Source organism: Camarhynchus parvulus, chromosome 5, assembly GCF_901933205.1.
Source record: "Camarhynchus parvulus chromosome 5, STF_HiC, whole genome shotgun sequence".
In the NCBI taxonomy this organism is placed as follows: domain Eukaryota; kingdom Metazoa; phylum Chordata; class Aves; order Passeriformes; family Thraupidae; genus Camarhynchus; species Camarhynchus parvulus.
Genome location: NC_044575.1, coordinates 29,018,576 through 29,043,567, shown reverse-complemented (window position 1 = coordinate 29,043,567; position 24,992 = coordinate 29,018,576). Strand labels below are relative to the sequence as shown.

The following is a 24,992-nucleotide window of genomic DNA, read 5'->3' as shown; positions in this document are numbered from 1 at the left end:
ATTTAAGCCCAGTAATACAAAGTCTCTTCTTTCAAGCGACACCAAGTTTTTTCCATCAAGATGCAAAATTTGGGGAACACTTCATGAAATTTGCTGCACTTACTTATGTTTTACAATGGAAAGAATGACATAGAAGAATCTTCAGAAGATTAAAAGAATCATGCTTGAAGAAGAAAAGCTATAAAGGGAACTAAGCTCCTTTTCTCTCCAATGCATTTTTTATAAAGTGCTGGAGCCAAGTATTCAGGTTGGTCACTAACAGGACCAAACCAATATATCTGAAAATTGACTTATTCCTCCTGGGTTGATCACCCAGAATGGACATGGCAGCATTCCCATCTCCATTTGCCTTCCTTCATATGGTAGCAAGACAACTCTTCTTTCCATACCTGCTCACTGACACAAGAGCAGACTGAACCCTACCAGTAAACACATCAAAAGGCACATACATGTAGACACCTCAGTAGTCACATAACTATAAAAGCAATGACATAGATTAAAACCATGAAGACAAAAACCTGCTACATTTAGCATGATACCTCTCACATTTGCTTTTTCAGTGGAACAATCAAATACAACAGTCTCTGTAACTTAATATCCAAATCAAGGATGCTTCTTTGGCAGAGGAACAGAGATATGCTGCAGAGGACTGCAGCCATACAAAGCTGCTCCGACCTAAGAGCCTTTCTGAAGACTGAGCTCCAGGCAATCTAACACGAATAGCAGTGGTCTGTGCTTCACAAGTACGAGTCCCCTTCAGAATAGTGATGTACCCATGCATTTATCTTTTCGTCTCTGGACAGTCATCAGCAGAGACAGGTAGCAGCAAAATATACTGGCAAAAGAAAGATGCTAAACATAACTATTGGGGATACATAACATGCTTTGTGTAACAAAAAGTTTAAGACAGTAGTTTCAGAATCAATGGTCTCTCCTAGTTTTCTGATTAATTGACAGGCTCTACATTCACAGCAGAGATGAATTTCTGGGCCTTTTTACCAAGATATCCTCTTAAACTAATAATTCTGTCCTCCACAAGGTGAGAAATCTCCATGAAAGAGGTTATTTTACAAAGACAGCACTGCTCTGACTGAAGAACTCCTTGTCGTCCCAAAGCAGTCGCTTTGCATTGCTAGCAGTTCTTTTGCATTGCTAGCAGTTATGGATCTTGATCAGGACAAAGAATTTATGTTGGGACCATTCCTGATCACTAAAAAGTTATGAAACTTGTGCAAGCAGGGTGACCTGGCTAAGTTCCAGCCAAATCAATTACTTTTGTCACCCTAATTCACTCTGTAGCCTTAAATGAACTTGTATTTGTCTTAATTTCCTGTACTACATTGTTGAGCTGTCCTACTATGAACTGTTAAATAACTGCTGTGTTCCTGGTGTACATGAAATCATTATTTCACTCATCCCCAGTGTCAGCACTCTCACTGGAGCACATTCAGATTTAATACATACATGCTTGTAAGGCTCTTTCAAATCCCTCAATGAATTAATAATAATGCTTGGTATTTACATGGGTCCTTTCATTCAAAATGCTTTATAATTTGACAAATGCTACTAAGCAATGTGACCCAAGTCACACAAAAAAATTAATAACTGAGCCAAATGCACGGAACTCTTCTTTGAAGCACTAGCCCAGACAGCTTGTATGGGAGAAACAGGACCAGTTGAATAGCCATGCTTACATGAGACAAAAGATCCTTTTTCCAAAGTGTTCATTGTTTATTGAAATAAGACAGAAGCAGGTTAAGTTCCCCAGATGGCCGTTCTAGAAACCGCAAAAGATCTTCCCATCAACAATTCACACAGGCTTTCCCTCTCCTGAGGGCTCAGAGGAGGCTACATAAAATTGAGTGAAAAAAGTTCCTATACCTCTCAGCTTCATTTTTCTCCAGCTCTTCTGTTCCAGAGCTCACTCTTAACCAGGTCAGCTTGCTGCCAAGGCAATGGCCTGCTATGCCACTCACCAGCAGAGGAGTTTCCCTTTTCCTTGCGTGTGTACAACAAAATCAGGGTGAAAACAACTGCCTGTTTCCAAAGCAATCCCTGATAATGTCCACAAGGTAAGACTCAGGGGTCTCGTGCCCTGTGGGGTCCAGCAGGATGGCAGAGCTTTGTCTGGGAGACCAGGGGCTAAGGCTCTTCTACCATGCCAACCCCCAGCCAGGCTCTGTGCAGCTTGGGCAGTTCTGTTCAATAGCTGAGACCAGGCTATCAGTGTGGAAGTTCACACCATGTGAACTAGGGCACTGCCAGTTAAACCACTGGGTTTTAAATTCCCCATGTTCTGAACAGCGATCCAGATTATTCAATCTAAGCGGATTTTAAAAATCTCAAATATTTAAACTGTTAGAGCACATTGTACTACCAGTGCCAGGCATGAGTGGTTGGGTTTTCTGCGAGTTAAAATAGTAAAACCTGTCTTGAAATCATAAAATTAGTCATAAAAAAATAATTTAAAATGTGGGGATCAGGTTTTCAAGCCCTTCAGTCACTTCCACACCTATGACAACCTAGCTGGTAAGCAAGTATCACATCCCTGTTAACACTGCTCTTCACTTTCACCATCTAAAAGTATTTTAAAAAATAATTTTCCTGTTACTGCAAACCATATTGGGAGGATCTCAAGACAATGCTTACCACAGGTTGGCACACAGCTTCAAACTGTGCAGACATCACATTTTTCCAAGATCACGCCCCCTCACTGCCCCAAAAAACCTTCCTTGGACTTGTGAATGCAGAACTCTCCAGTAAATCTGAATCTCTTCATTCTCATAATGAGGGGAAAAAACCCTTAAAAATCACTGTTGCTATAAAATCTATGACAAAAATCTCTGAAGCTGCCATCACTAGACATAAAGCTCCTTCAGTTCTGCATCACTACCCACGTGAGGGTGAGAAGGATGCAGTGCAGGCAGGAGCCCCTGTTGCTGTGACTGCTGGGGTGTCCTGTGGTGAGCAAGGAGAAGGAGAGGAAAGTCTCTGAGCAAGTCATTACAGACCAGGTGGGAACCTGGTCTTCCCAAGAGAAGTATTCAGCAAAAGCACTGTATGTCTGAGTTCACCTGCAGCAGGAGAGCCTGCTGAAGCTGCCCCATGGTTCCTGCTGAGGGTCTCCCCTTCCCACATGACATCTGGAGTTAGGAACTGCAAGCCTGTTAGCTCTTTGACCCTTCAAGAAAAGCTACAACAGCACTGTAGAAGTAGTTACAGAATAACCTGATCACTGAACCAAGCTACTCCTTAATCTCAGCAAAGGAAGCATTGCCTTGACTAAAAGGCTGGATAAATGGTAGCCAGGCCCCTGAAGCAGATGAAAATTTAATTCTCTGTCATGACCCACAAACTTCACTAAAGAGATAGTCAAAATATATCTGGCAAGTCTGCTCTCAATAAGGAAGTCTGGTAGGTGGGCTTGTCTCATGTGTGGGTAGTCAGGAAGTTTCTCAAATCAGAAATTAATAATAGCGCAAGGACACAAGGACACATATCTCATAATGCAGCAAACTTACAAATATTGCATATGAATACTGGTTGTCTTTAGCAGACCTGTTCCACATCTATACATGATTTTTTTTTAATGTGCCTTTATCTAAATGGACTTTACAACCACTTTCAATGTTTTTCAAGGTAAGTAATCACTAAGGTCTGTCTCAGAAATTAATTTGAAGAGATGAAGAAGCTACTTAGAATTGCACAATTCCTTAAAATATGAAGGGTGGAAAAAATGTCTCATGCAGTATATGGCAATAGTGAAAATGTAATTACAGTGAAAGCAGGGATGAAAATTTCGCCACTCTCAAGTAGCTGTCACCTGGATTTTTTTACATCCAAAACCAACAAACAAGAATATACACATAGAAGTTACATAATACAGAATGGAGCAAAAGTGAGTTTAGAACATATCTGTCATTGGGTATAGTAAACTGCAGTCAGCTGTACAGATTTTTACTTCATTAGTAAACTGTTCTCACTTTCCTATATAGTAATTGAATATCTGAGCAATCTTGGACTGAACTGTGATAAGGTAAGCCACATTTTGAAAAAAAAGGAGCCCCCCAGCAACCGACAAATTTGGACTTCATACAAATTTAGTGAAAAAGCTTTAATTCTAATTGAAAAACAACACCATTTAAGGTTAAGAAAAATCACAAAATATTCACACCATGACAAAAACAAGCAAAAAACCAAAACTCCAATAAATTCCTCAGATCTTTACCAGTTCTCTCCTCTAGAACGCAAACAAACTCACACGAGGGCACTTGAAGGACATTAGTAGAAGATGTCTCTAAAACCACAGATGCCATGTAAGTTTCTAACATCCAGATCTCAATATATCTGGCCTTGCTCTTCAGTATCCCCAGAATGTTTTGACTGGATATGAACTGTTATTCTAACACTATGGCAATACATGTATCCCTGTCTGGGCTTTTAACATTATAGTATAATTTTCACTCCTCCATACTTTTCTGTTGTCACCCAAGTTATGATCCTGCTGTTCTTACACAAAACATCCATATTTGCTCTGTTGTTGTCTCAGTCACTTCAGATATCCAGAATCTTGCTGGTACAGTGTTTTCCACTAGAATCCAAATACTTGATGATTTTGCAGTAAGCAAGGCTCACTCTTATACGCCACTTTACACCATGACAGGCACATCTCTGCATCTCAACTGATAAAGCAGAGAGCAAAGATGTACTCTAATCAAGAAAGAAATCCTCACTGCAAGTATATTGGATAGTTTGGCATCTGCAGATTTTTTGGTTTTGCAAAGTAGAAGTCACCTCTGCCTCACCTTCTCAGCTAACAGCTCTCGGATCTTGCTTGCCTGCAAGCGGAATTTGAAGAGCTGGGACTCCAACACAAGGCATCGCTTTTGCCAGTCCATACAGCTGCCATTCTCCACTGTGAGTTCTGCCATTGTGATGTTAATCATCCATTTAGGATGTCGTCTGAGGTGCTCTAAAAATCCTACAGAATCAAAGGGAAAAAAAAGTACGTACTTTAGAAGGACAAACTTATCACCTCTATGCCTAGTTTTCCTTGGTCCCTCTTACAGAACTGGTAACAAAGGCCATTTCTTCTCCAAGCAGAAGATGAAGTGGTACTACCCTGAGTCACTGATATTGCCCTCTGCCAGAGGTCACTCTTAATGGATAAACGTTTACCTTTAGAATGAGTAAATAATTTACTAATGCATTATACTGTATATTCCAGAAACAACCTTACTGCCACCCTTACAGTCTTGGTCAGCCGCTACCCAGACATTAGGAATACTTTTTACTCCTGCCTTCTTTGTTCCAGTATGGCTGTAAACCCTCAAGTCACTAAAACCTCCTGCCTCAGGTATCACACACACATTTTCAGCTTGGGTCACCAGTGCTTTATCTCAAACAGACTATGTTAAGATGATGTGATGTATTAAGCAACTGTTCCCAATCCCTAACTACTTGACACATTCAGTTGACAGTAAGAGTGGAAGTTCCCCAGTACCTAAACAATTGCTCTGTTAAAACAAAGAGAATCCATACAGGAATAAGTTAGGGCTAAAGACAAAATATGCTGTTCTACTGAAGTCCTTGTAAACATCAAAAAATATATACAGCCCCAGAAAGTGGAGAAAGCTGTAGTTTTTGAAGACCTTTTACTTTCCTACTCAGTAACAGTCTAGACATTTCAGATACCTACAGTAAAAATATACTTATTGCCCAAAAAAACCTAGGCAATAGATGTTCTTAACCAAATTCAGGTATTCATGAACAAAAAGGTCAACTCAGTGTGTGCAGTTCAGCAGCCAGCTATATTATCAAACAATAACAAATGTTTACAAAGCTAGAACAGCTGTTAGCTCAGCTTCATCAGAACAATTAAATCCTCACTTGTAAAAGGAACTTCTCACCAGCTCACAGGCAAACTCACAAGCCCCAAACAGTGACAGATGAAGGGATTTGCAAGAAAGCAACAAAGTCACTCTGCCTCACTGCCCTTACATCTGCATCTCTCTGCAGAGAGGAAAAGTTTAAGATGTCCCTCCAGTTGTATCCACTTGTTAAGTCTTGTAGATTATTACCCTACAGTTTAGCTAGGGTTTTTTTCCTCCCTCATATTTGCACCTTGATATATTTACAGATATCAAAAGCTTTACCTTAAGGACCTCAATTTGCAAGGCTGGAGACAAGGGGCCTCCTTTAGTCTCATAAGAAAAGCTCCCTACTCTCCCTCTGCACCTGTTCCAGTTTCAGTACATATCATATAAAAGAGCTGGCTCTTCTCAGTCCCTTTCTTAGCCATGGGTGACCACAACTGCATCTGAAAGGCAGCATGCACCCACAACAAAGCCTAGTGTAAAGGCATTTAGCACTTTCCCCTCTCATAGGGAAGGCCTCATCTGATTGCCTTTTTTTTTACAACCATATTGCACTGGTGGTTGACATTCACAGACAAGCTGACACAACTGGAATAGAGGAATCTCAGCTGACTTTTCCTTTGTAAATGGCAGATGTGGGAGAGCAGGAGGATAATTACAAATGGACTGGAACAGATTATTAAAGCTCAGATGTCTGAAAGATCAAATTCTCTGTACTACAGGCCATCGTGGTACCACACAATAAGACAAGAGGCAAAGGGCAGAAATTGATGCACAGGAACTTTCATCTGAACATAAGGAAGTCTTCTATTGTGCAGGTGACTAAGCACTGGAACAGGTTGCCCAGAGAGGTTGTAGAGACTCCTCACTGGAGATATTCAAGAACCATCTGGATGCAATCCTGTGCAATGCGCTCTTGGATGGCCCTGTTTGAATAGGGACATTGGACGAGATGACCTACTGTGGTCCCTCCCAACCTGAACCATTCTGTGATTGCAAAATTCAACATGCCCACGGTAACCCTATGATTTATTAGTATAACTATAGGTTATGTTTTTAATAACAGGCAGTATTTTTAACATTTAAAAGGCACAGTTTGTTTTTGGATATCTAGAAGTCTCACTGTTTATGCAACTGAGTCTTTTCCTCCTCTACTAATTTTAAAGAGTGCTCTTTCAGATTTTGTGCCAACTTTGTTACTTCTTCAAATGTGTGATCTTGTTTTGTGTCATTAGATTAATCCCCTGTGTCAGTAGCCAATTCTACCAGTAAAATACCTACCATCTAACCACCCCCTCTTCAGCACTGTGTTGTCACATTCTCTCTTGTCATTTGTCTATCTTACCATTCTTCTATTAATCCCTATCTCCTCCACTTAAGCTAATAACTTCCCCATGTGTCATCATACCAAAAGAGTTCTGAAGATAAGAGATTAGAATTAGAGGAGATTAATTTTTTCCTCTGAGCAAAAACCTTACACTTTTTCAGAGAAAGCTACTGTATCACAATGTCTAATATTTATCTCTAGAGTACAACTTTATTTACAAAACTTATTCTGCATTTTCATTTACCATTAAAATACATTGTTTCTTCTCCCCTGTTCTTCTGAATGTAAGCAGTTCATCTGTACTCTGTGAATTCCAATACCAACTTCATTCTGACAGACTTTAAATCACTTCCATTGGATCTGCCATTTCAGATGTCCTTTTTAGTAAGTCTTAACCATCTTTTTCTCAGTACATTTTTTGATCCCCCTTCCTCTCCCACATATTGGTCCTCTTCAAATCAGATAAAGAATTTATAAGGATATATTTATATAAAGCTGTCTCTTTTTAACCCTTACGCATAAGAAGAAGGTAGGAGCCCAATATTTGCAGAGGCAGTACTCTGATTTTAGATTCAGAACATAGGAGACAGCTACTCTATTCAAACAAGCTGAGATTTTCAAAACTTCATCCTTAAATGCATACAGCCGCTTCTTAAAGAGCAGCTTGATTTTCAGTGTTAAGTATCCAACTGATTTTCAGTGTTAAGTATCCAACTGTCAGTGACAATAATGGCAGATAAAAAGCCCTTAAAACTCTGTGGGGGAAAAATGACCCAACCACCTGCTAAATGGAGTCAAAATTAGAAGTCTCATGCATATATCTGTAAGTTTTGACCAACATCAGAGACAGTTCTGACCATAAATACCATATCCAAAATAAATATGATTATATTTACTTGGAATGTCCATATCCAGTTGTAATTCTGATGAAGCTGAAATTTAAATTAAGATGTCATGTGTTTGGAGGTTTTTCTTTGTGTTTTAAGACTACAATCAGCTGATGTTGCAGATGTAGGTGGATCCAGAACTAGAAATCAAAACACTTAGGAGACTTTGTACATTTCCACCTGAAAAGCCGAAATAATCAATCAATGTGAAGACTTTCAGCTGCAGATACAAATGCAAGTAAAGTGTTCGTAGCTTTGCTCATGCAGTGCAAACAATAAAGACAAGTGAAGCACTATTTCCATATTCCAGATGTGACCGCTCAGTTCAGCAACAGATTTACGCAGGCAGTCATAGAGGATTCACAGCACAGTGGGACTGCAGTTCTTAGCACCTGCCCATAAAAAACACCGGTGTCTGAACATCAGAGCCGAATATTGGTCTAACTTTCAGCTATCATCTTACTACAAAAGGAATCGCTAGAAAAGTGATAAATGAAAGGGAAGAGCTCTTCTCATGTCACTGAATTGGCATCAAGGGATTCAGCAGCACAGGCAATGGGCAAAACTCAGGGGGGAAATCCTCTACTATTAATCAACACCCTGTCCCCAGCCACCTCATTTTCCACTTCATACTCGCCTCACCCCTCAGCTTTTTAGCACTGAGGCCATTGGAATTGCTCAGCCACGCAGTCATTTCCCGCTCAGGAGTGCGGCCTGAGATGTGCAGAGCATGGGCGGAGAGGGGCGTGGGGGAGAAAATAACACAAAAAGCTGTGGAAAGGGCAAGGAAAAGGCTTGTCGCGGGCCTGGGGTGGGAGGGAGCGGGGAATAATTTCCCCTCAATATCCGCGCAGGTGCCTTAGCTAGTAAAAGTGCCTGGAGGCAGGAAGAAGGGCTCCCAGTTGTGCTCTTCTACCTGCGGAGGTCTTGCCCTGCACACCGAGCCGTACCAGGAAGGCAGAAGAGACCGCTGAGCTTACAGACATTTAATTCTTAGACATCTCCCCCTTCGTGTGACCATTCCTCCCCCCGCTTCTTCCATGCCTCTTCAGGACCAAAGTCCCAGACCGAGAGCAAACCTCAATTAACAGAGATGCCACAACATCAGCCCCAGAATGCTCCCGCCAGTCCCCTTACGGTCACCTTCCAAGAAAGCCAAGCCGGTGGAGGAAGGCTGTGCCAGCCATCCCGCGCAGACCGGCCCTGCGGAGCCCCCGGCCGCCCTCTCGCCCGCCGGGGGCCCGGGGCGCGTCCCCGCCCGCGCTCACCTTGGCCGGCGCGGAGGTCTCTGCCCGGCGGGGCAGGACGGGCGCAGCCGGCGGCGTCCCGAGGCTCCCGACCCGCGGCGCGGCGGGGCCGGCCCTGGCCGCGGGCGGCTGCGCGGTGCCGGGCGACAGGCAGGTGCCCGGCACGGCTCCTGTCCCATTCAGCACTTTACCGTTCCCTCCCCGGTTTCCTTCGGGCGGGAGAGCCCGGCTCAAATATCAGACACGGCCCTCCCGAGGAGCGCAGGAACTGACATCAGCCGCCCCGGGCTTTTAACCCCTTCCCGGGCTCAGCGGCGAGGCAGGTGGGGCGGGCAGCGCGGGGTGCCGGGGCGGCCCGGGGCGCAACAGCGGCAGCCGCGCTCTGCCCCGGGCGGGAACATCTCCCTCTCCGCCCATCTTGCACCCTCAGGGACTGCCACCGAGTTTCCCGAGATCTCCCTCGCAGTCATCTGCCAGACCTCGGAGCTGATGCTACCCAAACCGCCCCCAGACCACCAGGGCAGCGGCGTTTTCTGCGGAGCAGCCGGGCTAGGAGCTGGTACCTACGCTGCTCTTGCCGCCACTGGAGCCCTGAGGGGGTGGCGGTCCGTCCGAAGCTCTCGACGGAGCGCCCTTCACTCGTTGTAGTCAACTCCAAGGCATGAAGCTGGTGCCACGACAGAGATGAAAACCTAACTAGTGTAGTGGTCTCCTGAGCAGAAGACACCAACCTGTACATGTACTGTGGCCATTTCTCACGTAAAATGGCCTAAACAAACAGGTCTGGGGCCTCAAGCATTTCTAATGATAGCTGCCAGCACACAAAATATGTTATTCAGACATCAGGCCATCACTTACTGAACTACTTTACATGCAGCAATGCCTTATATGAATATATGGTGACATACAGGAGTATATTGCCTGTGTCATACCAAAAACTGGTGATATCTTACTGCCTCAGGAGGCTGGGCACGGGCAGCGAGTGAGTGCACACACCATGTGCTACTGGCTGCTGCCCTCTGCCCTGGCCACTCCCTGACACCCCAGGCTAGCCAAGCTTATGCTCTATGCTCTCTCCCTTTGTGTTGAGCAGACCAGAGCATGCAAATGGCAGTAAAAAGGAACTGGAGACAGATGGGCGTGGTAGGACTAAATGTCCCCAGAGGTCTGGACCTCAGACCGCTGCATTTTAAAGCAAAAGACCCTTTGTTCCAGTTCAGGTTTAGCAACTACTTGTTACTTATTCCATTATCAGCCTCATTATTTCCATCAGAAATACTTCTAAAATGTCTACATGAGGCTCCCCTCAGTTGAGATAACAACAGTCGTTCTGATGTGTATCTTTCCAGCCATTTTCCATGGACCTTTCACATGGGCCCTTCACTGCCATGATAGTTGGTCTCATCTCGAGAAAATAAGTCTGGCTTGTTGGTGAAGGGCTGCACCAGAATGATGATATCTTGAGTGGTTATGAGGGATCCATGAAAGCTCTGAAACTGTACTTTGGCACCTCTTGAGGCTACACAATACAGGGCAGTCTGAAATAAATAGGCTTCAACAGTCTATGAAGGAAGCACACAGAAGAACTGAACAAAATTATCTCCTAGGACACTAAGCAACACTATTCACTAGACATGGTTAAACAAGATCTTGAGAGTTGTTATCTGGCTCACAGATACTGCCTGGTTCAAGATCTGCTGTTTATTAAACATTCATTGTAAACCTTTTCTTCACACTGACAGTGTGCTTTCACTGATGTCTCAGCAGAGAAACATTGGGTACCAAATCACTTACTATGCAAAAATGAAAACACTGATGTGATTTAGTGGTTAAAATATAAAAATATAACTAAAAACATAAGGTCAAGATTTGGACACTGGAGTGAATAAAGGCAGACCGAAATCTACACCTCATTATCCAAATAAGTAGTCAGATTTCCAAAGACTCTGAGGACCCTGCAGTTCCCTAAAGATGGTTTCGCTTTAGATTTCTCATCTGTTTCCAGTTCCATGGGAATTTGGTTGAATGAAGCTGCCTGTTCCTAGCTAAGAGACAAAGCCTGCATTACAGAGCTGGTTCAGGCAGAGAGCAGGAATGCACTACACAGGGATGGCTGGAGAGCCAAGTGGAGATAGGCAGAGAACTGAAAAGAAACAGGCATCTGGTGAGAAGTTCTTCCATTTGGACAGGTGAGCAGGGACAGGCAGAAATCAAGCTGACTGTTGGGACACTATCACCCATAAAGATTTCTCCAGCAATTCCCAGCAGAAGGGGCTCCAGTTTCCTACAGTCTACATGTTGTGTGTGAGTCTAATAACAGTATTAATCATTATGCCCAGTGATCAAGGAATTGTAATAAATAACCAGAAACAGCACAATGTGTGCCTTCCTATAGGTATTTCAGAGGGCAAAATGTAACTTCATGCTTTACAGAGTCCACTCCTGAACTGAGGCTGGCTGAAGACAAAGTGAGAAAAGGAGCTATTCCCTTCATGCTCCCATCCTATTCTTTCTCCTTTCAACTACAGCATGCAAGCAGAATATTTCTTAATCTGAATTTTGTAAACTATTTTTATTCCCTTAAAGGCACTGGTCAAGTTCTCTCATTTGCACCAGCAAAGCCAACCGGATCATATCACTCACTGAAATGTCAATATCTGGCCTTGTGTTTTTCCCAGGCAATGAAGCTTGACTGCCAGGACATTCCTCAGCCGCTGAACTTTGTATAAAGTACCTCCCTAAGAATTGCCTGTGCACACCTTGCTTTAACCCCTGGAGGCCCAGAATCACATCAGCACTCACATAACAATGTTCTGCCATGTATTTAATGCAATTATTCTTCAAAGATATGCCTCCTTATATCTTCTGTCACTTCTGTTAAAGTATTTAACAAAATTTTTATTTAAAAAAATAAATCATGGCTTCCATAAAATGATGCAAATATAAAAACAGTTTTTCTTCATAAGGAGAAGGTTGTAAGGACAACCAGTAGTATCTTATTGTTCCCAAATTATTTCCCTTGGCAGTTATCTTTAATATGGCTGCTCAAGCACTGTATGTCAGGTCTTTGCAATCTGCAGACAAATCATTCAGCAAAACGTGAAATTTACTATAAACAACAAGTACCTTATTGACAAAACAAACTCTCTGGCTGATCCCAGAGAACTAGCTTGGCACTGTCAGACTACACTGTCAGACTATCCTTATCACAACACAAGCACAGACTGCTTTGTTCAGAACACCATATCCAAGATACCTAAATAGAAGGACAAAGAGATAAATGAGAGTGAAGGGTCAGAAGATGAGAGCAGAATGAACTCTTTCTCTTAGTAAGCAAAGTTCTGCAGGTGGGAGAGAGCACTGTGTTCCAGACACAGTGCTGCTGAACACTTACCAAATGGGCAAGGATACCAGCCAGACCAAAAGTTCACATGTCAGAGCCCCACTGAAGGCTCAATCCTGTGTGGGAAAAAAAATTGCACAAAAAACCCCCAGTACCTTGAAACACCTGTTTGAGGTATTTGTTGCTCTCCACAAGCAGCTCAGGCTTCATATTGTAGTTCTCTAAATTCCACCTGTGTTAGAAGCTTAAAAATGTTGAAAATGGTCTTTGTGCCTAGTTCTCTTTCTCTCTTTCTCCTGGGTTTGCAGTGTGCTGACAGACACAACACAGAGTTGCAATCCCCTGCCTTTCTTCTCTTCTAATTAGCAATGATAAGCTCATGCAGCATTAAAATAAGAGACTGGCAGCTGTGGATCACCTTGCTGCATAAACCAGTTGCTTGTGGGAGGACCCAGTGGGAGGGCCAGGAAACCATTGCCTTCCAGTACTCTGTCAGCTGGTTTTGATTGTGTTATGGTCATCCCATCACACTTCACACACAGACACTCATGTGTATTATTCCAGCCAGAACTTGAGCAAGAACATATGTTTTATATATACTGTCTTGACTGGCACAGAGCAAAACAATGGAGAATTCCCATTTTCCTTAGGGAGTCATCCCAGGGGCAACTCAAATGTTATTCTCAGTATTGATAGTTCTTGCCTGGTTTCATCTCTAGGTTTTTCCAGTTTCAGCTTCTAAGTACCAGATTTCACTATGTCTTTTTCCAATAGATTAAGTCTTTATCATTAAAGTAGCCTGTGATAAAAAACTTAACTTTCTTCTCTATAAAAATACACACAGATGTAACACCCCTCACAGTAATTAATATTTTTAATGCTTGTATTCCCATAGCTCTATCTAGATCATAAATTAGACAACTGGATCTTAAAAAGCCAGTTTTGGATTGTTATCAGCATGCTCATGTGTGCCTGTTCAACTCCTGTTTCAGAACAGGGAAGAAAGGAAGATGGCATGTGGGAGTCTTCAAGCTGCAGAGAAAGAAAAGAGTCTTTACAAGTGTATTTGTTTTGTGTGGTCTTCTTGTGTCTGGCATTGGCTGGTATGCAGCCCCAAAGGTTTCCACATACCACAGCACACTTTGAATCTCTTTCTGAGTCCACAGGCTACAGCTGTAACTGCTGTGCAAGTGCTGCTGCACATGATGCATGTTACAGGTAAACTGTGTCAGTACAGATGCTGCAAGTTTGCAGACAGAGCTGGCTCAACAGCACTCAAAAAACCAAATTTTGCTGCCCTTAGAATGAGAGGCCTGGCTGCTCCTGCCAAGGAGAAGGAGGCATAGAAAGAGGGTGGTGGAGCTGTGACAAAGTGTTGGAAGGAATCAGGAAGAGCCCTGGAGGACCTGCTGCTCTGGCAGCCCCAGTGCTGCGAGAGAGGGCCACATCTGCTTCTGCAAGGGACAGTCCTTACCTCTCAGACCTTCCTCGAATGGCAGGAACAGGTCTTTCTTCCCTAGGGGGAGGGAAGCTCAGACAAAGTAGGCAACAACCTATGGTAATTTTCTTTCCCGAGGTACCCTGTGAAATGCCAGGAAAATACCTATTTACAGAGCTGTCACTGGAAGCACAATGCAAAAAGCTGCATTGGATAAAGAGATCTAAACAACATGGGGAGCAGGGCACCAATTCATTTATAGATTACTGATTTGAATTCAAGCCAAGTAAAAGAAATAACCACTGGTCAGCTGCCCTCTGACAAGCAGCAGCAGCAGTGGCAGCTGTATGGACAAACTGGTCATCTCAGCCCCATTTTTAAACATCATCTGTCTAGAGACGCATGTTTATTAGGGGAGTGCTGAGGAGGAAATAGCGTGTGCTGCAGGTAGCCAGAGGAGCTCCATGGAACATATACTCCTATTACTGCTGTTGTTCATTACAGTTCTGCACCAAGCCATCACTAAAAATAGCTTCTCAGCATAAAAACTCAGACCGCAAGAGATCATGGGGAGAGAGCCCATGTCTGATCCTTGCTAGACTTGTGAAAAGAGTTACTGGATTGGAGAAATTTGGGTAGGCTAGGAGAAGGTGTTGTCCTTGTCCATAGCAGAGCTGGGGGAAAATACTATTTCCAGACTTGTTACATCAATACTTCTAGTAAAGACCAAAGTAGGTCCCAGCTTGCCCTCTGTTTGGGTGCTGATCTAAGAACTTTGGAATGAGCTCCTGGGGCGGCTATGTGGTAAGAGGCAGGGGAAGCTGCACAAGATAGTCTCTGATGGAGAATCCCTGCCCTTCCACAACCAGTGGAGGTCTGTACCAGCTGGTGGGGGAGAGAAGACACTAGTAAGAGATGGGGCTAGTCTGTGGGAAGGGTTTTGGCTGCCTTCCCAGTATTGCACTGAAGTTATGCCTACAGCTGCCAGATGTCAGCATAGGGTGTGGAGAAGAACATGGTTCCCTGCCATAGGACTCCTACTTGCAGAGCTTTTGTTGCTGAAACCAGTGTGCAGGCTGTCCTCCATAAGAGTGCAGGAGGGGTTAGCTGGAGAGGTTTTTGGCTCTGTTCCTGGTCTCACACCAGAGCCAGGCACACAGTTCCCAGACGTTTGTGATCTTTGCTCTGGGATCTTTCAGACTTGTCAAGGCATTGTGTAAAGGGAGGAATTATTTCACTTCCACAAGGAGGGTGGAAATGTTGAGAGCTCCTGCAGAGATCCCTCTGCCTGCTTCTCTCAGGAGGGGTCATCCCCGGGTGACAAGTGTTGGAGAGAGCTCCATCTCTACTCAGATGAGATCCCCAGACAGCACACTCTCAGAACAGCGGTTGTTGAGCTTCCCTGGCATGATTGTTTCTGGCAGTTTCCATGGTGATCCACAAAACCAGCATAGATCTCTTTGGGAAGGCAAATAATAGAACATGATAGTGCATCTGCCTGGGCAAGGGGTAACAGCCCCACTTTTATACTGTCAGCTGAGTTCTAGGGTCAGTCCTGGGGCTTGCCCCACTCCCTTCCTGAGCTGGTAAGGAAAGCACCATTTCTGTACCCTTCCCCAAAGGGCTCAAAGCAGTAGCTCCCACTTATATATGTTACAAGCTGCCATAAGAAGGTTCAAATGGTACTGCAAATTGTTTTTTGTGGACAACACTGGCAAGCGATGTCAGCAGGCAGCCCAAACAAGCAGTGTCTGATAGCACTTTGACTGCTTAGGATTAGTGGGGAGCACTGATGAGGCGCTCAGGATGTATCACAGCATGGTCCAGAATGCAAGCACATACATAGGTATGACATACCTGTAAATTTCAGGAGAAAACCTGCACCCTGCCCTCTCTCCTTCTATGTCTGAAAGCACATGGACAAAATCTCAAACTTTTATCCTTGGTCATAGATGAAAACTATTCATGGGCAAGGAATAAACTCAATCTTACCACCACAGTACCTTGCCACTAAGACTTCACCCTCTGCTCTCAAGATCTGACCCTGCCTCTTATTCATTACAGAAGCAGCAAGTGCTGCTGAGCACACTCTTCCCCATGCAGTTTGGAGGTGCCTGCCTGATACCCACCTATTCCTCTGCATGCAGCAACAATTGCCAAACAGCACAGCTGCCAGGATGAAACTACATGGGGAAATGGGTTGAAGGGTATTTTTCTGATCTGCATAATTTTTGTGATTCAGCTTAAGATTCCAGAAAATTCTGGAGGGGAGAGGTAAAAATTATAAAGGATAATATGGCTTTCAAACATGGCCAACAAGCATCTTAAAAAGGAAACCTGATTTTGTGTGCCTCCACCTCTAGGCAAAATGTTCTTGGCTTGGTTTCAAAGGTGCTGGGAAATTCAAGGGTTGGGTTTCTCTGAAAACCAGCCCCAGGGTTGGTTGCACCATCCTGCAACAGGGTGACCTGGAAAAGGTGCCAGTTTTGAAAATGTTATTTTAATTTAATTTTTTTTCATTTTGTAATTTCCTATCAATGTGCTCTCTCTGGGAGGCTAAAAGATTGATCTAGAACTTGTCTTTCATTCTATGCACTGCCTGAAGCAGGAATCCTTGTAAGAGAAATGGCACCTTAGCTGTAGGTTTATATGGTGCTTGGCTTTCATTGTGCTGACTGCTGCAATGTAAGAGACTCCCACTCCTTTCCTCAGGCTGTGCTCCCTTGCCCAAGGTCCTGTGGGTCCACAGGGGAGCTTCTGAAGCCAAGGTCACTGCCCAGCCTCTCCCTCTGTCCATGATTGCCTCCCCTGCTCTGGGGCAGCCCTGTAACCTCAGTCTCAGTGTAGAGGTGTAACCTCAGTCCTGGTGTAGAGGTGTTCTGTGTCTCCTTGCACTCTCAGAAGCCCATGCCAGGATGCAGCACTAGACACACAGCCAATTGAAACAATTCCAGCAGCTACAACACAAAACTGAGTTAGGGCCTTCTGCAAAGGATGTCATGAGTAATTTTTACTTATTTGTTTAATTAGTGTTAATTGCACACAGTAGGAGGTCAGAACTCTGCCTGCAAATGCTCAGTTGGCTGTGAAGTGTGAGTTCTAGAAACTCTAGTCAAGGGGCAGGAGAAAGAGGCGGATTTGCATTCTGTGTTACAGAGGCAGTTTCATTCACAGCAGATGAATGGAATTCTGGGAATTTTTTTCTGGACCAGAAGGAGAAAGAGGACAAGAAGTATAGAAAGTTCATCCAGAGAGCCACCAACAGGGCTAATGGGCACCATAGACCTTGGCACGTACCCCACCCCTGTCCCACATATGAGGGCTAGCTTTGGGTATCTAAACTGGGGGGGACTGGGGGTGTTCAACTTTTCCCTTTAGGGGTTTCCTTTTTGTCAGAAGTGTCTTTCCACTCGTATCTGCAATAGGACATACCGCCAATGAGCTCTGCGCTGGTGTGTCTGTGCAGCGCCGTGCCCTGCGGGTCCGCGCGCTGCGCTGTGCTCCGGCGCCGCCTGCTGGCGGGAGGCGCACGGCGGGGCTGGCTCCAGGGTTTGGGCCGCCGAGGGAACCCTCCGAAGCCGAGCGCCCTGAGAGTGAGAGACGCCTTTCGCTGGTTTCTGCCTTACCAGGGAAACAGACTTCCCAGCGGGAAGGTCAGGCATCGCCCTCTCACAGACATAAACGCAACCTCTGCTATTTAAAACTCATCGAGGTCTTTCTTCAACTGGAATAAGTAGAAACCTTGGATCAGGCAAACACCCAGGCCGTTTCTAGGGACCATTATGGGAGTCTGTGGAGAAAGGAAGTATGAACGGCCATAATTTGTTAAGAGCTCCTGTTGGAGGGGTTCTAAGACTTAGCCCAAACCATGTCTCCGAGACATTGGATGCACATGCTAACATATAATCCTGACTCAGTGGGTACTTGGGTAATTATTCCTAAAAAGCCCATAAGCATTGGATTGTTTTGATAGATAAACATATGGAACTGTGTAAGGGAGAAGGGAAAAATGTTCCTAAGTCAATGATTGTATACATTAGCTATGTTCAGTTCAGCCATTAATTCAAAGAACTATTTTCTCTTTTCTCTATTTCCCCAAATCCGCAAAGCCCTTAAGAGTTTTTTCCCTAATATTCATTAAAGTTGGACCCACTTCCACTCTTAAAACAGGTCAAAATTCAAGCCTTATGTTTTGGTAGAAACCACTTGTCTCCTCTCAGCCTTGTTTTTTTCCTCATAAGAGCAAATTGACATGAGTCATTACCATTTATATTTGCCCAAAGATGATTTTGCTTCTCTGAAGACATCACTGAAATCAAAAGCCATATATTAAACTTTTCATAAATTAAGAATTTTAACAAAACATTTTTGTGCTGGATCAAAATTACAATGTCATTCTTCTAATGAGCCAAAGTAATGCCACCATTACCACAGGGAGGGGTTGCTTTTGCTTTTATATCTAGGAGAGCTTCAGAGCCTGAACTGCTAGCTTTACATTCCCTCTGCAAAGCAGTGTGTGGCCACACAGAAATGCGAAATGCAAGGTACTGACTCCAGATTTCTACAATCTTGTCTGAAATCAGGGTCCACGGTACTCTATCTGGGCTTAGATTTATGTTTAAGGTAAGCTTGCTGCAATAAAATATATTCTGTGACTTGTAGCCATGTGAATTGTAGGCATAAAAGAAGAGAGGATTCAGGACATCTTCCACCTATTTTCCTGTGCAGGTTCAGGCAACATACCCCTGCTTGCAAGAGGCTGTGCTCATATGGATTTGTGACTGGGTCATGTCTTACTTATAACCTCTGTGGAACAGACAGCACGGTTCGGATAGCAGCAGTTGTGTCACTCCTGAAAACTCATATTTGGTTCTCCCGGAGACCAAAATCTCTGGGAAGTGTCCTGAATTTCCAGTAGCTGCTTACATCATTATCACAAAATCAGTCACAGATGGTGCTTTTGGTGCTGGCAGGTTGGGAAAAAAAATCCCTTGGCTTATATCCTGAGCACATTTGATCTGGACTGACTGGATGGGATCGTGACAGCCCATCATCTTGTCATTAGAACAGAAATACTTTCCTGACTGCAACAAACATTTGGGCAAGGATGAACACTTTCCTTTAAATAGCAAACTTCAGCCTTAAATAGTTACATTTTGCCCTTGCTGTTTGGCTCTGCATACCAAAGTCTTAGCTCTTAGCAACATGAAATCCCATCCTAATTAGCTACTGTTCAACAATACCAAGCTCCTTCTGTTCCGGAGCTACAGAGGAGGGGAGCATTTCATATCAAGCCCAATGCAGTTCAAGACCCTTTCTGTGGATTTCTTTTTCTCTTTTTCTTTTTCTTTTTCTTTTTTTTTTTTTCTTTTTTCCCAGTGGAAAATAGCCCTATATGTTAAACCTGAGCCACTCTGTATGAGTAAAAGTGACAGTCAAGAAATTAAACCAAACACAGCCTGGAGAATCACTTGCACAAAGCATCAAGACTCACGTACCTCACTAGAATAAAAAAAAATACCAGATGACACATGCAGCTCTGACCACCATAAATGCCATTGACTAATGATGATCATCCAGACATGTGGGTTTGCACTTGGTCCCTTTTTATGTTATTACAAATACTTTCCTTGCTTTATAGCATAGACCCTGGATTCAAGTTTCTTTCCTGGAGCAGTCTCAGGATACATAGAATGACAAGGCAAAGTCGGGTTTTTTTCAGCCTTTCAAGAAAGCTTGTTACAATCTGTTTCACTTACTAGCCTTGAAACTTTGACCTAATTTCCATCTCACAAACTTACTCCCAATGACAACATTATTCACAATAATGAAGACTGTATGATGACCTGAAATAGGTCTATTTGCTTTGAATTCTAATATTTTTGTGGTTATATATTTTTGTGTAATTTTCTGTATATTGTGAAGTTGCACAACCCATATGTTCACATTCTTTGAAAGAAGTCTTTTTGTCTTTTGAAGTGAACAAAAGAATCCCTTATCGAAATGGCTTTGATGCCTATTTTAAAGGAAAAACTCCACTGTCATATGACACACTCCAGCAACTGCAGGTGAATATAAAGCAACCTGGTATAAAACCTTTCCTCAAAAAGCTTTGTTGAGATAAACCTAAGGCCACAAGTCTGAGTCACTGTAAATTGGATCCTTGATCCTGTAATATAATATCCAGCAAAGCTTCATTTTTCAGCTCCCAGTGCCCCTAAAGCCCTGGAGTCAGGGACTCAAATTTGTTGAGGTAATTCCAGCATGTTTTGGTTTTTCAAAATCAGTGGGTGCCCCTATGAAGCATATATCACTACATTCCTTGACCTCCCTCTCCATGGAGATGCAGACAGCTCTGCAGAACTGTTCTGTTTTCCTCAGATGACAGAGCTAAAAGACCATGTGCTTAGCCAGCTATGTAGTCTTAATAAGGGCTAGATGGTAGAGGTTGCTTCAAGATAAGATTGTTGGAAATTATTAAGTGTCATGGAGAAATCTGTATTAGTTCCTGTCAGTGACAAAGTTTGTATTTGTTACTCAGACTGGTAACATGTACTTCTTAAAATTATTACTTTTGGATAGCCAGATATCGGAATGGACAAGAACCACAGAGAACTGCTCAGACACTTAAAAAAAAATTCTGCAGATAATTTCCTCTCCTTCTGTCATCCAGCAGGTGGGAGGAGAGCAACACAAATAGTGAACTATAGGGTTAATGGTTGTAGTGTTCCCTGGGAATGCCTGATTTGCATGTGCACAATGCAGAGTGTATCCAGTTGCTCTGATTTTCATACTACTATCTGCCAGCCTCAGGGAACATGGCAGCATCACTCTTAACTCTCTGTCTTGGAAAGAAAGGAGTTAGATATCACAGTGTTTGATATTCATGGGTCACGACAAAGGGACACAGGCTGGGGATACAGGCCTGCTGTCAGAAGGTGGGGGCAGCTTGGACATTGACTTGTCTACCTGTATCTTTTTACTCATTGTGTGCACATCAGTTTTAGATGTTTCTAAGGTTGTCTAAACACAGCTTCTTGGGAATTCCAGAAAACAATGTTCTGCTATGCCAAAAATGCCTTAAAAAACGATAATTAGCACAAGTCTAGTGAGGTTGCTCTGCCAGAAAGTGTTAATTTGACTGCTGAGATGCCCACCTAGTAATGAGCTTTGGTCTTTTTTCCTTATCCTGATCATGGAGCAAGGGCAATGAGAATACAGGAACTGTAAAAATTGGGGTAAGGATATAGAGACCTGGTGAAGTGTAAGGGAAAAGCAAGGAACACCACAGTCTGACTCTCGAAGTGGGGTTTGGGATTTCCTACTTTATCCAAGCTTTACTCATGGGGCAGTGATGTTTGCAAATAAGTAACAGCTAAATGTTCACAGAATTATGAGCACATAAATGTTTTATAGTCAGTACAATACAGTTAGTAGTGTTGGCTCATGCATGGGATTGTGCTAGAGAAACAGCATTATTTGGGGAAGATGTACTTTTTCTTTGTCCTCTGGTCTTATTATGGGAGTTGAGGAGAACATCAATTGATGGTGAAGTCTGTACCTCTGAGATGGGCTAATAAAGAGCCCTTAATTGCTTGTATTAGGATAGACATCCCTTGAGAAAAAAGCCTACTGAAAATGTAGCTGACTCCAAATGGATTTTATAAACTGATATCATCTTTGGCTGTGTTAAAGTATAATAGAATATTTCTCCTTAATAGCATGCCCAATGTTACAATAAAATTTAAAATGGCTTTGAACCAAAAAGCAACTATGGATTTTTTTTTTTTCTGAAGAAGTGAAATTCAGACACTTTTACTCTCAAATTCCGCTTCTATTAGCTTGCATTTTTGCTTTGGAATGATATAAAAGAGGTAATTTAGTTCCCGTTTGCAAAGACAACTACTGAAAAAAACTTTTGAAAGCATTTGGTGGCATAGGTGTGATAGAGGTCAAATTATGAAAGTGAGTCTTACTTATGAATCAGAGCCTAATCTGGGCTTCCTTCTGACTCTCATTTGACCAGTTTAGGATCTGTCTCATGTAGTTTGTCAGCATGTTATAAAACAGAATGTATCTAGTTTGACCATCAGTCTGTGATTATTTTTCCTGACTTCAGCTACCCAGGAGTCAAGAAATAAACCTGAACTACTCATGTGGCTCTATCTATCATTAGTGAGGATAGAGAAACTTGATTAGTCTCCTTGATTAGATGGAGTGCATCATCATGCAGAAGAAGTGTCGAGTTCTCACGACTGAATAAGCAGCGAATTGCAGCCTTACTGTTAAGACCTGGATCTGTCCATAGAAAAAGAGTCACAACTAATTGTGCAGATGACTTTTACAGCTGACCTCAAAGGTTCAGCAGGACCTCTGCTCACATACAGCTCACTTGATCTGGTTCTGTGCTTATATTTCTGAAGTCGATTTCTAATGACCAGCACCAGTTTTACTAATTATAACTGAGAGCTTTGCAGGATGACTGGGATTATTTGGTATCTAGAACATAATTTCTGGACTCTTCTGGAATAGAAAATTCTATAGATCTCTGGACTGAATATCGTTAAGCAGGCATTCATAGTCAGTGTAAAATATTCAATAATTGTAAGTTACAATATAACAGAAAACCTAATTTCTTTTGGACATATAATGAGCTAAACATTTTACAGGATGATGTTTTTACTTAATTTCATTAAATTCTTTACAAAAAAATCTTCTTAATAATTTTCCAAAATGAAAATTTACTCTTTAGACAATATTATGACAATCCCTATGCAATTTATGCTGGGGCAATACCTATTGATGGGGAACTTTGCTGTGTAAGATAAAGATGAATATTTAATGAAGTAGTTATTTATTTAGCATATCTGTAGAGAGACAGTCTTTTTCATCTGACTCTTCTTAGTCATCAAAAAAGATTTGGGACCATTTAGGTCCTACCCTGCCTAACCCACTGACATTTGTTGGGCTCATGTGTTTACTGTGGGGCTGCTACCAGGACAGCGACAAGATCTGAAAACAGAGGAAGGAAGGAGTTACTTTTTAAAATAGTGAACTAACCTCCCTATGCATCACTTTAATGTGTTCTTCATCATATGCATGTATATGGCAGGTGAAATACCCAATGAGATTAGGAGGCTGCTTGTTCAGGCTTCTGAATAGTCTTCAGTCCTCTGTGATGAACTTCAAACTTCTTTAGGCCTGAGGCTATCTGGTTAAATGGGAAAAATATTCCTATGCAATGCATTCTGAAAGTGACATAACAAAAATAAGGTAACAGTGAAATATCAGCTACTGTATTCAGGGGAGACTGCAAGAGAACTCTTTTGCCAGCGAAACTGTTGTATAACTCAAATATTGACTGTTAAGAAAAATATTAATTTATGTTAATTCTAAAGAAAGTCATTCCTGTATTCATTGCTATGAAGAAAATTAATTGAACCAGCATTCTGAAAATGGCTGCAATAGTTTATACAGTAAAATTACTTGGTTTATTTTGTTCCAATGAAAAAGTAAAAAACTAGTATGAGAAGGAGAGGGCATGCTCTGTTTTAGGTACAACCTCCCAGAATTTTAGAATTGTTAGTAACCCAGACCCACAGGTGCTTTAATGCATAATGGCTTAATGCACTAAATAATGACAAAACAAAAGATACTGTTGGAGAAGAAGAATCTCTCAGAGAATACTGAATCAGAGTAGAGAATGGGACAAAACACATTAAAGCTGATGAAGAGAAACTCAGACAGAAAAATATGGCAGATAACTGAAAGCTGTATAAGAGTCACTGGATTTTTTAAAAGTCCCAATTTTGTAAGCATAATAGAGAACAACATTATTTAAAATGCCATCCTAGATCAATGTACGACGTGAAGGCATAGTTAGAAAATAAAAAGCCTACAAAGCAAATAGATAAAATGGGAAATATTTAGTAATCAATATAAATTGGAAGTTGCATAATATAAAAATAGACAAATTAAAAAGACAACAGAGGAAAATCATTGGCTGGCAGGTCTTAAGAAAATAAAATGAGTTTAGAGTATATTAAGAACTACAGAAGTCTTAACAAGGGTACATGCTGCTGCTCAATGCAGATGAGGAAATGACAAAGTTGCAGAAAAGGCAAATATTCCAGACATATTTCTGTTCTGCATTTGGAAAGAAGAAAGATGATGCACTTGTATCACATGGACTGATGAAAAATTTTCCACTCTGTTAGTGACCAGAAGGAATGTAAAGTATGTACTGGAGGTAAATATTTTAAAATCAGGTGTGGATGGCTTACATGGGCATACTAATAGAGCTTATTTAACTGATCTCTAGCCTGCTGATACTGATATTTCATAAATCCTCTAACAGCAAGGAAATAGTAGAATACTAAAGGAGTGTCTGTTCTATAGCAATATTTTTTTAAAAATGGCAAAGTCAATAATCACTGTAGATGTGCACTAGCAAGGCTAACAGCAGTTTGTGGAAAAAATATTAACTGATAAAGAATTCTTTGACAAAGAATAAGAAAATAAAGAGATGTATTTTCCAGCATCACAATAATCTGATTAAAAAGTAAATTTAAAAAAGAAGGCAAGAATAATTTAAGCACCCCTGCCATGAGCAAGAAGATGACTAGAGATGCGCTTAAAGTTCTTTCTAGCCCTACCTTCTGCGGTTCTATGAAGACATAACATGGTAACCCACAGAAAGTTCTGACTGGACAAGAGTGAATATATGTATGGGTTGTGAATCCTGCTTGATTTTATTCCTTAAATTGTTTCATCACTGAATCAGGATCAGGAGCAACACTAGATCACTCTTATTCTCTGAGAAATACACAGGACACAGGATGGTTGAAGCACAAGGAAAATAGTCCAGCCAAGTT

The 24,992-nt window shown here is 42.3% G+C and overlaps 1 protein-coding gene across 5 annotated transcripts in view; it reads right to left on the bottom strand.

The window, feature by feature from the left end:
• PLEKHH1 (pleckstrin homology, MyTH4 and FERM domain containing H1) overlaps positions 1–13,017 on the bottom strand; it is a 50,991-nt gene extending 37,974 nt beyond the window's left edge. For 2 of the 5 annotated variants that reach the window (XM_030950295.1, XM_030950296.1), the window contains exons 1-2: positions 12,836–13,017; positions 4,806–4,981 (exon numbers count right to left, since the gene is read on the bottom strand). In XM_030950295.1, coding sequence (XP_030806155.1) covers positions 4,806–4,981; positions 12,836–12,890 — 231 coding nt within the window. In that variant the 5' untranslated portion in view covers positions 12,891–13,017. Of the gene's footprint in view, positions 1–4,805; positions 4,982–9,233; positions 9,302–9,358; positions 9,441–9,904; positions 9,977–12,835 lie in introns of those variants that run through there. The other 3 variants (XM_030950299.1, XM_030950297.1, XM_030950298.1) reach the window with 3 other exon arrangements.
• Between the last annotated feature and the right edge of the window lie 11,975 nt (positions 13,018–24,992).